Source organism: Uloborus diversus, unplaced genomic scaffold, assembly GCF_026930045.1.
Source record: "Uloborus diversus isolate 005 unplaced genomic scaffold, Udiv.v.3.1 scaffold_13, whole genome shotgun sequence".
NCBI lineage: Eukaryota > Metazoa > Arthropoda > Arachnida > Araneae > Uloboridae > Uloborus > Uloborus diversus.
In genome coordinates, this window is record NW_026557987.1 from 7,734,751 (window position 1) to 7,751,668 (window position 16,918).

The window sequence follows — 16,918 nt, forward strand, 5'->3', positions numbered from 1 at the left end:
GCTTATTGTTCCCACTTGAATGTTTTGATGTGCTATGATTTTATTTTCCCGCCAGCACCCTCCGCAGCATCACCGTTCTCCGGCTCCTCACGATGTTACTCCTATAGCGAAAGCCGTCTCCAGGTTGCATCCATATGCTACACACACGTGCATACATACACAACTTCACACACACGCGCACACACAAATACATACACCTACACATATACACAAACATATACACACACACAAACACATACACACTCAAACACATACATGCATACACACGCATACATACAGACACCTACACATACTCACAGACACCTACACATACTTACAGACACCTACACATACACCTACACACTACACAGCCACACACTCATCACACTCATGCCTACACACAACTACCCACACACTCATCACACTCAATGCCTGCACACAGACACAAACACATATGCCTACACACACATACACATTCCCCACCACACACAAACACTCATACACACAACTACCCACACACTCATACCTGCACAAAAACACAAACACACATGCCTACACACACATACACATACCCCTACACACAAACACACATACCCCCCACACACAAACACACACATGCCTACATACACACACACACTCGTGATTGCGAAAAACATATAATTTGAATTCAAGGGGTCAAAATTCAATTTTTTTTTTTTTTTTTTTTTTTTTTTTTTTTTTTTTTTTGAGGAGGGGCAATGGTAACCATAAAAGATAGATACACTATGTCACCAATATTGGGATACTTCAAAAATTCTCATTTTTTACGGATTTCTCGAGCAATAAGAGATTAATTACTGTTTACTTTTATTACATAAAGCGTATGCTTCAGCTGTCGTTTTCCATTAAAAATGAAATCACTCGTGCATTTAAGGGACCAGCAGCAAATTGAGGAAAAAAAGACGGCGGGGGGGGGGGGGTGATCATCTTTCATCGTAAATAGCTGAGAATAAGCTATAAATATCAGAAATAAGTTTGCTTACTATGTAGAATTTATTTTTATATTTTCGTGAGAATATCAAATATTTACGAAGATATAATATTTAATCCAAATTTTGAAAGATTTTGACTCATACCACGCAGAGTTTTTCCGTCAATAATCACAAAACTTTCAGAATGTTTGATAGCATACAAGGGGAACATAATACTAAAATTTGAAGCTGACAGTTTGATGAAGTAATATGAGGGTCTGAAGCAATTAAATTTTCTCTGCGCATGCGCGAAAGATAGCAATTAAGTCTTCATAATTTGAAACATGAGTAGTTCTTTTAACTCGCAAAAAATTCCATTTCGATGTGTTAAAAATTTAGAAAGATATCAGCAATCAAATGAGCCTAATTTCTATAATTCTTGGATAGGCGAAAAAATCGTTAGGGGTCGTTTGCAAATTTGCAACACTAGCCTGCGATCGTTCAGTGTGATTCATTGTAAAAACAGGTTATTTGAAAAAGATTCGTCACTTATCCATGATTATTAAAATTTGGCCTCTTTAATCGTTGATATCTTTCTAAATTTTTAAGATGTCGAACTGAATTTTTTTTGAGCAATCTCGATTGCTTACTGTTCTCACTTGACTGTTTTGATGTGCTATCATTTTATTTTCTCGCCAGCACCACCGTCGACCGGCTCCTCACGATGCTGTTCCCCTTGCGAAAACCGTCTCCAGGTTGCATTCATGTCCTACACACACGCGCATACATACACAACTACACACGCATACATACACAACTACACACACACGCATACATACACACACACAAACACATACACACGCATACACATACACACACAAACACATACACACGCATACACATACACACACAAACACATACACAATCAAATACACATACACAATCAAATACACATACACAATCAAATACACACACACAAACACATACACAATCGCACACACACACACAAACACATACACACACATGCCTGCACACAGACACAAACACATATAGCTATACCCACATACACATTGCCCCCCCCCCCCACACACAAGCACACATACGCACAACTACCCACACATTCATGCCTGCACACAGACACAACACATATGCCTACACACATGCACATTGCCCCCCCCCCCCACTTGCACTCATACACACAACTCCCCACACACTCATACCTACACACATACACATACCCCCGACACACAAACACACATACCCCCATACACGCATAAATACACACGCTTACACACAAACACTCGTGATTGCGAAAAACATAACTTGAATTTAAGAGGTCAAAATTCAAATAAATTTTTCTTTCTTTTTTTTTTTTTTTTTTTAATGAGTTAAAGGATCTATTATGTTTAAAGTTATGAAGTTGAAGGGATAAAAATTGCTATCTTTCGCGCACGAGCAGAGAAAATTTAATTTCTTTAAACGTTCATATTTCATTAAATTTTCATGTTTTCAACTTCCAACTTTTAGTATATTATGTTTCTCTTGTATGCTGTCAAATATTCGGAAATTTTGGTAAGGGTTGACGGAAAACTCTGCGTGTTATGGGTTAAAATCCTTCAAGCAAAATTAGTATTTTTTAAATAAATGCTTACATCTTCGTCGGTAAAAGTGATACTTTCACGAAAATATAAAACTATACTCTACATAGTTCGTAAACGCATTTCTTAAACTTATAACCTATTCCCAAATTTACGATGAAGTAAGATCAAAAACTTTTTGTTGATTTTTCAGTTTGTTCCTGGTCCCCTAAATGCATAGGTGATTTACTTTTTATTCGAAAATGACAGCTGGTGCATACTCTTTATGTAACAAAAGTTTAAGAACAATCGGTCACTTATTCCTTGAGAAATCCGTAGAAAATGTAAATTTCTGAAAGTACCCCAATACTTTTGGTGGTATGGTGTAGAATGGAGGAAATGTTTTCCTTGTTCGTCGTTGGCAAAAAAAAAATATTGTTATGTATTTTTACGTGAATAATTGTTCTTTTTTAATTTATTTTTAATTTATTCAAAACTTTCTCCATAAAAATATTTGCGAAAGCTCACCAATATTATTCGATTATCCGGGGAAATTATTCGATTAAGCGGGGATCTTTTTTTAAGCAGTTGATCATTAATCCCAATATAAATAGTCATTTTATTTATAAATCGGTTCTTGTTCGGTATGTTTTTGAACTAGCTTTTGAGGAAATTTCAGATATTTTGTTTTTTACTTCCTTTTACAAAAAAGGAAGTATTGTATTCGCAAAAAAATTTTCACTCAAAAATCGACATTCATTTCCATTTTACTCACCCTCGGATGAATGTTGAGTTTTTTTTTTCGACTCGACCACACGTGCATATGTACCTAAGAACGTATATCGACGCTCGAAATATCCATTTTGCCGATTCCCAAGTTAATTACAACGAGTTTTCTCGTGACGTCTGTATGTACGTATGTATGTCGCATAACTCAAGAACGGTATGTCAAGTTGAAATTTGGTACGTACACTCCTAGTGAGGTCTAGTTGTGCAGCTCCCCTTTTGGTTGCATTCGGGTGTTTCTAAAGGGGCCCTTTACCCCTTTTATGGGGAAAATCATTGTCAATTTCGATGCAAACTCAAGTGGTGTTATAATTTGGCGGACACTTGGCGATATATAGCCAGTCTTTTGGTCGCCAAGTTTTGTCGCCATTTTGGCGACAAATTTGGCGATTTTTTTTTTAAATCTGGTTTCAGTTTGGCCACTGTTGGTGATATTTAGAGAGTGAACTATTGAATCACATTAAAATTGCCAATAATGGGGAAATACCTTTAAATTGGATTAAAAGGAAGTCATGTGATGCAACATCAGGTCCTTATTTGCTTGAAACGAACATAGATGATTTGCATATCACAATATATTGTTGCAAATTATGCTAATTTCTTCCGATGGCGCTGCTACGCAGCTATGTAAGAAAGCATGCTTCGTCTTTTTTACTTTCTTCTATATCTAATATATAGAAGAAAGTATTGGATTCGTGCAAATTTTCGAATTTCGAAGGATTCGAACGTTTTGAGGTGTGCTGAGTCCATTTCGACTATTTTTGGAAAATGTCTGTCTGTCTGTGTCACGTCTGTGTGCGACCAGTTTTTTGTGGCCGCTCTACAGCAAAAACTACCGCATGAAATCGAACGAAATTTGGTACACATATGTGCCCCTATGTGAACTTGTGCCCATTGGTTTTTGGCGCGAATTCCTCCAAGGGGCGTGGAGCAATGGGACGTTTTTCGAGTTATGCGTGCTTTCTATTCCTCAGGAAGTAACTGGCGGAATCAAACAAAATTTGGTCCATATGTTGGTATTAACAGGAACAAGTGCTGATTCAATTTTGGTGTCAATAACTCAAACGGGGGTTGAGCTATAGAACGTTTTTTGTCGTCAATTGTGACTGCTGTATCTCAAGAAATAATGAACGGAATGAAAGAAAAATGTATCGGCAAGTAGCCCTTAGTGGGTATAAGAGCTGATTTTATTTTGGTGTCAACAGCTAAAAAGGGGGTAGCGCAATCGCCCGTTTTTTTTTTTCCATTGTGAGTGCCCTATCTCAAGAAGTAATGCTACGTTCTGGTTGAAATTTGGAATATATGTGAATCCATATGTAAACAGGCTTTGGTTCAATTTTGACGCCAACCGCTCCAAGAATTGTTGATTTTTTTTTATTTATTTATTTATTTTTTTTACGAATAAAAATAGCTTTATTAATGCAACAATAAGAAAGATAAATCGTAATAGATTGTCGTCTGCGTATTTCTCGTGATTTTAATTGTATGGAAATGATCGGAAATATCCCAATGATTTAAAATTTTTAACTGTTGCCATCTTATGTTTGCTAACAAATAAAATATTTGTAATTCATTCAAGCAAGGCTTTTAAAATAACTTTCAATTTTCGCTCTGTGCTTTGCTTTTGCAATAATTCAGACATTGGGATGGTCGTCAAGTTTTTGCATGTGTCAATTTGTTTTTGTTGGGAATATTGCTTCCTCGTCAAGCATGGGGAGGGATCAGAAAAAGGAAAAACATAGAAGAAAGTTTCGTGATGGCCACAACATACTAGTTTTGGTTGTTGTTGCTAATGTAGTTCTGTTGTCCAGATAAGTGTTTTGGATAAAATAAAGTATGGTTAAGCCAATAAGAGTCTGGTTTCTTGCAAATAAGAACTGCATCGTAAAATGATCAACATATATAAACCTGTAAAACTATATCTGACTCACTTGTACTAAAAGTTGTTTTTCTCGAAGGCTTTGTAAGTGTCATGTCCTAACCGCTTATCAAAACTTTAGTTTTTGCCTCCATAACTTAAAACGGAGCATTTCGTGGTATTCTAGAATTTTTTTCTAGAAATCAGATCAAGAATATAAGTGCACTTATTTATTCTCGCTTTTTACACTTATCTGCTCGAGTGGTTCATTATGTTAAAGTTGTATTATTGTTTATATATATTTCTTTATTATTGTTTGGCAACACTAAGTAGTTTTTGAAGTTTTTTTAATGGCGATCATCTAGTAGGTTGGAATAAAGTTCCGCTAATTAATATCTTCGTCGTTTCATCTTTATAGTTCACAGTTTACTCTGCTAAGTCGATGCATAACCTTAATATGTTACTTAAAGTCATTAGGTTATGTAAAATTTATCACATTACTGGCGGATAACCAGTGTGCATTTCGTCCTATTTAATCATTCAGTGAAATTCAGAGTTTTATTCGGCCCCCCAAATCTCCACCCTCCCAAAAATTTTAGTTCGCTGTGCTCCCTGTCTGCGTTTGAACCTTGTATACGTGACACTTAGGGTTTCCAATCCCGAATCCCGCATGGTATTTAGCGGGATTGAGAGCCAATTCCCGCAAGATTTCTAATCCCGCAAAGATTTTTCTATGTAAACGTTTTCCAACTTTTGCCGCTCACAGCACGAATATTTTACTTTCACTAAAGTTTTATTAACCTTTACTTTTTATTAAAATTTACTTTAACTAAAATTAAATACTAAAATTTTACTTTTAGAAGAATAAAGTCAATCCGCGCGGGATTGGCTTCTACCAATCCCGAAATCCCGCGAGACTGAAGTTTGCGCGGGATTGGAAACCCTAGTGACACTGGGTTGGACTGAAGAGGAAGTGACACTGAAAGAGGAAGACAAGGATCGAAAAACAAGGTATGATACTTTATTGAGACCACGTGTTTAACAATAACAAGGTTTCGAGACCCGCAGGAATCGAACGCTCTCAAAATGTAGGAATGCTAACTAGAAAGAAGAAGAGACGTGGAAGAAAAAACCAATGAGTTTAAACCAAATGCTATGATTTCGTTAAATGCAATCTGACGTCGTCCGACGATGCTCAATTATGTTAGTCCGCTTTATTCGAAAAACTTGTCTTAACCTGAATGGAGGAACGCGAACCGTTCAAAAACTTGATCCGTGGATGACGTCAGCAGAAGGAGTTAAATGTGCTCTGGGACGCATATAAGCAACCTTTACATTGCTAGAGACCATGCAACAGTTTTGAGACTCCTGATTGGCAGTGCCTTTTTCCGTCCAACTGACAAATTTTGCTCTTCGAAAGTGTTGAATTATAATTTAAGTTTGAAAGTTTTACATTTTTTTTACCTGTTGTACTTGTCTGAGTTTAAAAATCTGAAACTGTTTAGTTATAAAGAAATATTGCAAAAAAAAAAAAAAAAAAAAAAAAAACAGAGTTAAATACTCTACAACACATTGAATCAGTTTTTTTTTTCCTTTAACCAAAATGAATTGCAATTGAGGTTTTTTCTGTTAAAAGAAAAAAAAAAGTATATAACAAGTTGTGTATTAGCACATTTAAAAAGAAGAAACAAGCAACGGCAGTGCCATTTGTTACCCCAGTGCAATTTGTTTTGTGAAAGAGTTGCAATATGTGGATTAGCCAATCAGCAAACTCTAAATCTTTACGTGGTCCCACGCAAAATAAAGAATGTTTATATGCGTTCAGGTTCAAGCCGTTCAAAAAAAGGTGAAGCCATGACTGAAATGTTTGTCCAGTAAAAGTAATGGCACGTGCAATCATTACTCGCTGCTGTGATTAATATGAAATGAATAACTTTTAGTAAATGCATTTTTGAAGTATATTTATTAATTTTAATTAAAATAGTTCTTTGTAAATACTACATAAATTAATTCACTAGTAATTAAAATGACTGTATCTGTATTGCGGCCTAAACGAGAAAAAAAAAAAAAAAACTGGCTGCGATTCACTCAAACGGTTCATTTACTCTTATACTGATTTCATCCACCTCAAATGTTTATTGGATGTTTTCGGTTGTGAGAAGTGTAAATAAGGCACATTTAAAAGCAATCTTCTGAGACTTTGGCGGAGTTACGGTAAAGCGGTCGCTTCGCAATTTGGCGGATTGTTTTCAATCTTGATGGGACTTTAAATGTTATTTAATGGCCCCTTTTTTGGCGGATTATTTTAAATTTGAAAGAGACTTTTGGTGAGTTTTTTTTTTTTTTGTTTCTTTTCTGTTTTTTTTTTTTTTCTTTTTCTTTTTTTTTTGTAGCCTAATTTATTCATTTGATGCAATTTTTACGTTTCAATAGAACTTCTAAAATGACTGACAAGATTTTGAGAAATGCTCCCCTACCACGTAACCGTAACTCTGCCAAGACATCCGAGGGAAAGGCACTTTCATAGGCACAGGGGCTATTTGTTGATTCCTGAGCAACATTTGCTTACACCGGCACAGTTCTTGCAGTTGGTCGCTGGCACGAACACTGAGGCAGAAATAAACTCATGGGAGGGGGGGGGGAGATCCCAGGTAAAACCTGATCTGAGTGTCGACAAGAGGGAAGAAATGGAGGAAGTGATCTTGGAGAAGTTTTGCCGATCCAGTCGCTTGGAAGGCAGCACGAATTCGAAAAATTGGTGGATAACCTCATTGTGGTTGCCCAAACCGAAGACCTCTGCAATCACGTCGTTGCCAATAGTCGTCGAGATTCATTCTTAGCTCAATTTATTTGCTCACATATTTGCGCTTTATTCCTGCAATTTTAAACTTTTGCTTTTACGTATGATCTCACGTATGATCTATTAGAGTACAAGGAACCATTACGTATCATTCTATGACGACTTTCTAAAATGTTGTCATGTATTAAAAAAAAATCTTAGTACGTGTTGTACGTGTTGCGTGCAGTCACACACGCAACACGTACAAATCATTACTTTTCAAGTGCTTTTTCTTATCAAGTTACTAAAAATGTGCATAATGGTTCCTTATATTCGAATATGTCACAAATAAAATCCAAAGTTAAAATTTCTGGGAATAAAGTGAAATTACATGTGTAAAAATATCTCACCCGGTGGCATATAAACAACCTTTACTCAGTTAGAGACCTTATAATAGTATTGGGACTCCTGATTGGCCATTCGCCGCAAATGTGTCAGCCATGTTTTTTTCAACATCCAACTTAATGAACTAATTTCGTTCCTCGGAAGTTATAAATTCACGTTTGAATGTTTAAAATTCTTGACCTCTCTTTTCATAATGTCTGGAAGACATGTTTTGTTTCGAAATGAAGCAACAATTAGAGCGTGCAAAACAAGCTGTACAGAAGACAGAAGATGTTTTTCACACGGTAGCCAATTAGCAGTCTCCAAATTTTTACATGGTCTCTAGCAGAGTAAAGTTTGTTCATATGCCGCCCGGTGGATTGCTATCCAATATGGGTTGTGCATCTTCCCTTTTTTTTTCGGTGAGGACCTACTGAGTGTGATCGCGACACTCGGTCAGCTTCCTCGACCCCTTCCGTGTTGTCGACAAACTGTCTTTCTTTCGATTTTGGAAGATACGATCTATATATCTTCCTTTAAATGATGTCCCTCACGTGAGGATATCTGTCCCCGTTTCGCGCCAGCTTCGAGCATTCGAACCACTTGTTTCTAGATAATTTAATAAATAAGATTCCATTCTGCGTCTAGAGCGTCTAGAAGATACTGTGAGTCGGCAATCCGGGAGTGAGTTTAGCATGGCGTCAACATTTGGCTGTCTAAAATGCAGTTCAAAACCAAGCCTAAGTTATGCGCTTTATATATTTCTTTGCAGCAGATCTATTTTCGATTCATTTCCCGCCAAACTCATAAGGCACGTGATTGGGTAACACATTTTTCTTGCTGTTCCGATGGACGGCTGCTTTGACCTCCTGAGAAGAATCGGGAGAAATCACAAGCACTTCTCTGCCCATTGAAAAGGCCTGAAGGTCTAAGCAGGAATAGTTGAAAACAACACATTCTTTGCTTGTATTTCATCGATGTTGGGTTTTACTCAAAGAAGTCAACTTTAATGAACATTTCCAGATGACCCAGGGCTTTTGATGACACTTTTTCTAAAGAATAAATTCGGTTAAAAAGTAATCTTGAAAATTATTAGAAAATAATTACCACTCGAAGACACTGATCGATCCCTAAAAGCAAAATTTCTTGCATCAACTTTTCCAGATCTTGATATTATATTGACGAAGTTAATATGAGCGTATTTTATGCTGCATAAAGGTTGCATAAAGATAGAAACAGTATTGCAATAACAAGTATGTAACACTCTTAAAATCTCAATATTGATTTCGTGCTGCAATATCAACATTGCATACATGTTGTCAGCACCAAAAAAATCAGTTGAACTAGCGTTTTCATATGGGGACTTTAATCTTGCTTAGAGACTGATTTCATATTGTCATGACAATATTGCAGCCTTGCAGCCGGATGGTAGCTTTGCAAACGAAGCCTACCTTGTTATTTTCATGACATTTTGCTGCATACACTTTGACAGCTAATATTGTGGTAGTCTGTCTGCTGACAGCAGTTACAGAGCAATACTGTGGCAGCATTTATGCAAGATGTGCTTTGCTGATATTTCAACCTTTATGCAATACTGGGGCAGAACTTTTTGCTTTCTGGGATGTCTGCGTTCTCTTTTGGTACGAAAAGGTTTAGCAGTTGGCAGTGATGTTCTATGATACTTCTGATGATAGCTAGGGGAGGCATTCCGATTTTTTTTTTCTTTGTAAATGTGACCGACTCTTCCAGGAGATGTGTTAGCAGCAGGGAAAGATGTCTGTTCGGTGAAGTGCACCCGATCTGTCAGTTCATGAATTGTTTTTGGATGAGCTGGATGTGTCTGGATTGCCGATCCATGTTCATGCGAAATGTCGGACAGAGAAACAGGAGAGACGATGAGAGGGGTGAGGAGAGGCTCAGTAGTAGGTCTCGCTCTCCACCCAGCCTCCCGGATTCCTCCGGATGATCAGACGCCGGATCTCGTCGTAGATGAAGATCAGCAGCGAGAAGGGGAGGGCCGGCAGCCACCAGTTGAACCTGGGAAGAGAGAGAATCGTGTGAGTTTGGAATCAAGTCGTCTGTCGAATAATAGCGGTGATCGTAAAAACACTCGACATTTGAAGGTTTTCAGTGTCGCAAAAAAAGGGGGGGGGGAGGAGGTTGCGGGTGAAACACACCCCCCCCCCCAGAGCCATTGGTTTTAAGGGGATATTTCGATAATTGGGAATCTGGCGATCTTTCTCCATTGGCGTCAATTTTTGGCTCCAGCGCCTGCGCGAGAGGTATTTTTCTTCGCAAATCAAAACAAAGAGATCGGAAACATCTATTCACATAGGGTTACTATAAATCAGCAGGGTTACCAAAATAAAATTATTTACGCCAAAAATGAGACGACCCTGCCAGATTCCCGATTATCGAAATATCCTCGGTTTTAACATAAATGCAACTTCTAATACAGTAGTTTGTGTATATGAAAGGACTGTTTTGATCAAAAAAAAAAAAAAAAAACCCTTCAGAAGGTTTTTTAATCAAAAAATCCATTTCAGAAGGTATTTTTGAAAACCACCCCCCCTCCAGACGGCTTTTTTCTTCAAAAAGCCCCCTCCTAAAGGTATTTTTGATAAAAAAAACCCTTCAGAAGGTTTTTTAATCAAAAAATCCACTTCAGAAGGTATTTTTGAACACCACCCCCTCCAGACGGTTTTTTTTTCTTCAAAAAGCCCCTCCTAAAGGTATTTTTGAAAAAAGAAAAAACCCTTCAGAAGGTTTTTTAATCAAAAAATCCACTTCAGAAGGTATTTTTGAACACCACCCCCCCCTCCAGACGGTTTTTTTCTTCAAAAAGCCCCTCCTAAAGGTATTTTTGATAAAAAAAAAAACCCTTCAAAAGGTTTTTTAATCAAAAAATCCACTTCAGACGGTTTTTTTCTTCAAAAAGCCCCCTCCTAAAGGTATTTTTGATTAAAAAAAAAAAAAACCCTTCAGGAAGTTTTTTAATCAAAAAATCCATTTTAGAAAGTATTTTTGAACAGCACCCCCCTCCAGACGGTTTTTTTCTTAATAAAACCCTCTCCTAAAGGCATTTTTGATCAAAAAACCCCCTCCAAGAAGGTATTTCTGGCTGCGCTACTGAGCAGACACTTACTTGAGCGGGAACATGCGCAGTCCCTTGTCCATGCCCGGGGTGTAGGAGAGGAGGGCAGCCAGGGCGGTCTCGAACACCAGCCCGAAGTTGAGGATGTGGTTCCTGGAAGAAGAAGAAGAACGGATCAGTCACATGACTTTCTGAAGCGTCGTACCCCAAGATTGAGCTCATGGCATTCCCAAGATCGGAGAAGAAAACCAAAGATCATGTAGTTACGAATTCTTATTAATTTTTTTTTTTTTTTTTTTGTAATTGCTACCAAAGTAGTGGGTCGATTAATAATTTTTTAAATGATAAAGTGGAAAATTGTGATACACTAAAATTGATACCTTAATTATTGTTTCTTCGGAGCAGTTTTTCAAAAAGCAATGTAAAGAACGTTTTGCTGTTGTTTTGACTTGATACAGTTATTCAGATAGTACAAGATAAACAGAAAAAGATTTGGCAACATAAAGAAATAACAACCAGGGCTGGAGAGAAGTTTTTTTTCGTACTTGCGCAACAATTCGAAAAAATAAAATAAAAAATAAATAAATAAACGTGCATTCTCGATTGCTTGGCCAAAAAAACCTATATTTTTGTCAGAATATTGCGTTTATTGATCAAATAATAAAGGTATCTTCATGAATGACCCCCAAATCCAAGAATTGTGAACAAAATGGCAAAAAACCCAAGTTTTGTATTGAAAATCTGAGATCTTGGGAGAAAACCCAATCCAAGGGCTGGTCACAACTCCTCAGGAGCAATGAGATTTCTCAAAGCCCGAGATTGAGCCCATAAAATCTGCAGTAACGAATTAATTCTTAAACTCAATTCACCTTTTTGTTACGATCATTTTTGTCCTCGGTCGGTCACGCAATCACTAAAAATACTAGAACCAATTATTAAACTAAAAAATTTCCCCTCCCCAGACACCCTGACAGGGGCGGATCCAGAAATTTTTGTAAGGGGGGGGGGGTCAAGTTTTAATGGATATCGTTATTATTCTTACGTAAAAAAGTAGCAGTTAAGCAGGGTTGCCCATCATTCCATGCAGGGGAGCGTACCGCCTCATATGCTACGGAGTACTCCCCCCTCCCAAGTCAAAACCCATTCTAATTACCTCCCCTCCCCCTAAATTTTCATCGCCGCATCCTGAGCCATTTATCATAGTCCCTCAAATTTTCATCAAAAGTCACATTTCTTTCGGCAGATATGCTGGTCATGTTACCGTAAGCTTTGGTTATATGAGATTACATCTATAAATAGTAGGAAAAAGCACACATGACACGCACAACATGTGGTTTGAGGGGGAGGAAAACTGGGAAAAAAGTTAAGCTCATTAGAGAAATTTGTGCTTTTGAAAATGAACAAAGAAATCAAAATAGTTATACCTCAGTAAACAAATCCAGTCAATTCTTTGAATTATGACGCGCTAAAAAGAACTACCTTACAGAACCGAGCAAAAAAAAAAAAAAAAATGTTGACATTGATTCCATGTACTATTTTTTCGGATTTAAAGAATTGAAGTTTAATAATAATCATAATGAAATTCTTCTGGGGGGGGGGGGTTAGTTGACCCTTTGACCCTCCCCTGAATCCGCCCTTGCACCCTGATTGCCGATCTCATAAACAGCATTTAGTAACGAGAAAAAGTTGAACTTGGGTGGACCCAGTGAGCTGGAACGAAACTGGCAGGATTCAGAAGCGAACGAAGTCGTTTTTCTAGTAGAATACAAGATGGAGGATCAGTAATGGCTTCGGTTGGATTTGGACTCAACGGGCAAAACGTTTTTGGCAATTCGTAGCAAGAAAATGAACTCTCGCGACTATCACCAACTATTGGAGGATCTTTTTTTTTCCATGCAGGATTTGCTGGAGGGACCAATCTGTGTATTTCAGCAACACAAAGTGGCTACTATGTGCCTTATTCAGCGATATCTGGTTCACGAATGATATCAATGTCACGAACTGACTATCAGTTATAACAGACTTAAACCTAATGGAAGACGCGTGGGAACGTCTACTACGAAATGTATGTGAAGATAGGGGCAAATATTTTTTGAACGAGGACCTTAAGTGCGAGATAGAACAAGCGTGGTATTAACCATTATGAACGAGGCAAAACAAAAGTGTTACTTTCGATGGCAAACATCGTGTTTGAAACAATTGGGGTCATTTCCAAAATTTTAAAAGTATTTTTTGCTGAAAAGAGCATGCTTCAAAACATAGGATCTGACCATTTTTTTTAAAAATAATTTGACGAAGTTTAATATTAAAAAAAAAAATACTTTAATTGGTGTGCTTTCATTGTTTACGCTTCTGCCGATGACATCACAAATGATGAAATGCCCTTCAATGTTGCCATTCGCAGAACGTATTATTTAATTTGCTTCTTTACTCACGTGTACTGGCAGCGATAGGGTTGATAGCAAGCGTCGAGCGCACTATTTAATTCGCTGCTTGATTATCATAACGTGGAACCGTGGCAGACAAATGCGCCAAAAGTACGTCTTTTGTGACGTCATAAAGACCTCTCGTTGTTTGAAAAATCGGACATTTTAAAAAAATAATTAAAAAATAACTGTTGGGAAAATGAAAGAATTTTCTTGGCTCATGTTATTATTATTATTATTATTTTCGCTTATTCTATCAATTTCAGTGACTAAAAGTAGTATTTTTGACTGAAGGAAACAACCCCATTGCATGTATTGGAAACACAATCAAAACATTACCATTTTTAATTGTGTTTCTCAACCTTAAATATAATTAATAAGTTAAAAATTGTCTAACTAAGGTGCACTCTATTTTCTAAATAAATTCAACGCATGACGTTTATTTACTTCCTTTCCTTTTACAAAAAAGGAAGTAGTGTATTCGCGAAAAAAATTTCGCTCAAAAATCGACCTTCATTTCCATTTTGCTCACCCCCGAATGAATATTGAGTTTTTTTTTCGACTCGACCACACGAGGATAAGTGCCTAAGAACGTATAGACACGCGAAATACCCATTTTGACGATTCCCGGGTTAATTACAACGAGTTTTCTCGTGATGTCTGTATGTACGTATGTATGTCGCATAACTCAAGAACGGTATGTTCTAAAAAGTTGAAATTTGGTACCTAGACTCCTAGTGGGGTCTCGTTGTGCACCTCCTCTTTTGGTTGCATTCGGCTGTTTCTAAAGGGGTCCTTTGCCACTTTTTTTTTGGGGGGGGGGAGGCAATCATTGTTAATTTCGATGTAAACTCAAGTGGTGTTATAATTTGTCGGACCCTTGGCGATATATCGCCAGTCTTTTGGTCGCCAAGCTTTGTTGCCAACTTGGCAACAAATTTGGAGGTTTATTTTTCAACTTGATTTCAAATTGGTCACTGTTGGTGATATTTAGACATCTAACTGTCGAATCCCATTAAAATTGCCAATAATGGGTAAATGACATTAAATTGGAGTAAAAGGAAGTCATGTGATGCACACATCGGCTCGTTTAATAAACGTCCCTTAAATTGTGCTCCACGCAATGTTTATTGTCAGACGCATATGAAAGGAAAATTCTCCCCCCCCCCCCATTCATATTTCTAGTGTGAATTGCGTTTTTGCTTGTGTATATTTATTTTTGCTATGATGAGGATTTTCGCCCCTTCTTCTTTGTCACATTTTCCATGTATCAACTTTTGGAGAGGGAGAGAATTGAAGAGACTATGTTCATTCACAACACACACAAACTAATTTATTTTTCTACTCACAATATACATGATGGGCAGCCAATTTGCCCCTTTTCCCTAATAGCGGTCAAGAGATATGCCATAAATTTATCCCGCTATTCGGTCAGGAGATTTTTTTTTTTGCAGTCATGCCTTCATGACTGTCTATAGCCATATAATCCAGGCGCTTTCATGCATCTGCGCAGTAGGCATTCGCGGAAAGCCCCATTGCGCAATTATGGAGACCCCGAGTTATTAATCTTGGGATCCCTGTCAAGTGTTACGCAATGTAACCACGTGGAGCATATAATTTCTTACACGCTACGGCTGTGACGTATGGTGCGAAGCGCCGCTCCCGCCAAAATGCCGAAAGTGTACCCACCTCATGCCCTGGTGCACGATGGAGTTCCTCCTGGTCTTGCAGATGATGAGATCGGCCCACTGCACGATGACGATGGACACGAAGAAGGCCGTGTGGCACGTGTACTCCAGGGTCTTGCGGTTGAAGTACGTCTGCAAAGAAACAAGGGTCAGTCTCGAGTGACTACTAAGGGCAGGGTTCGTACGCTCCTTCAAAACTCCTCCAATACTCCTTCATTCAGGAAATTTTCCTAAAGGGCCCTTCAAACTCCTTCATTTTGGTTTTAACTCCTCCTTTTTTAGTTCAAGACCACATAATCTTCCTCTATGACAGTGACTTAAAATACTTTGATCGACAACTAACATCACGACAAGGGCGATTTTAATGTAGTCATTTCGTGCATTCATTTTTTTCAGAAAGATGTGATTTAGAAATTGATCATTGTTAAGTCATAAAATTTGAAGGTGAAAAATTTTATTAGAAGACTAAGACATATCATAAGTTCAGTAAAACACGTTGGTGATTTTTTTTTTTTTTTTCAAGTTCTATGATTACTGTTTTTCCCTCCACCACACTCTCAGCAGCAAAAGTCAGGTTGTCTAAATATTTAAAAATATAAGTAGATGTACTGTATTAAGTGATTGTGTTAAAAAAACAATTGTTGAGTAAATCAAAGTTATGATATTATAAAATAAAAAGAATCATCCACAACTGATGCCTTGAGGAGGAGAGGGGCTCATGAAAGTCTGACAAGGGGCGACAAAAAGTGACATCACACAGTTATTGTAACAATATGTTTATAAACAAATTTGACATGTGACAGGAGGAGGAGTTAGCCGAAGTTCAACTTTGTGATAATGGGGAAGGGGTCAAATTTGTTGGAAATAAAGTGACACCATTTGATGACATCTTATTCAGGTAAAATTTCGTACCATTGGAAGAAAAAAAAAAGTATTTCAAAATTCACATGTTTTTGTGAAAGGTTTCAAAATTACTTATCGAAAATCACGGATTTAATTTTTTTTTTTTTTTTTTTTTGCCCTCTCCGGCAGTGAGGCTTTCTGTCGATTCTCGAGGGTGTCGGTACTCACCCATTCCTGTCCGAAGGAGTCCTTGAGATCGTTGACGGATTTGGAGTCCCACTCGCTGCGGAGTCCCAGCAGCCTCGAGGGCATGAACCCGTTCTCTGCCATGATCACGAAGTACACGAAGAAGCCCGCTGCGGCCTGCATGAACCCGATCTGGCCGTACGCTATCGAGATCAGCCTGCAAAGACACACATCCACACGTTACATACATACATACATACACAGTATGATATTGATACAGTCGAACCTCCATATATCGAACTTCGACATATCAAAATTTTCTATATAGGGGCATTCGACGGTATTTTTGACATTTATGTAGAGTCCGT

At 37.7% G+C, this 16,918-nt stretch overlaps 1 protein-coding gene across 1 annotated transcript in view; it reads right to left on the reverse strand.

Annotated features, from left to right (window-relative positions):
- Positions 1-7,483: 7,483 nt before the first annotated feature.
- Positions 7,484-16,918, reverse strand: part of LOC129232679 (sodium/potassium-transporting ATPase subunit alpha-like) — a 108,169-nt gene continuing 98,734 nt past the window's right edge. The window contains exons 18-21 of the mRNA XM_054866810.1: positions 16,593-16,767; positions 15,523-15,653; positions 11,459-11,560; positions 7,484-10,350 (exon numbers count right to left, since the gene is read on the reverse strand). Of these exons, the coding sequence (XP_054722785.1) occupies positions 10,230-10,350; positions 11,459-11,560; positions 15,523-15,653; positions 16,593-16,767 (529 nt within the window). The 3' untranslated portion in view covers positions 7,484-10,229. The remainder of the gene's footprint in view (positions 10,351-11,458; positions 11,561-15,522; positions 15,654-16,592; positions 16,768-16,918) is intronic.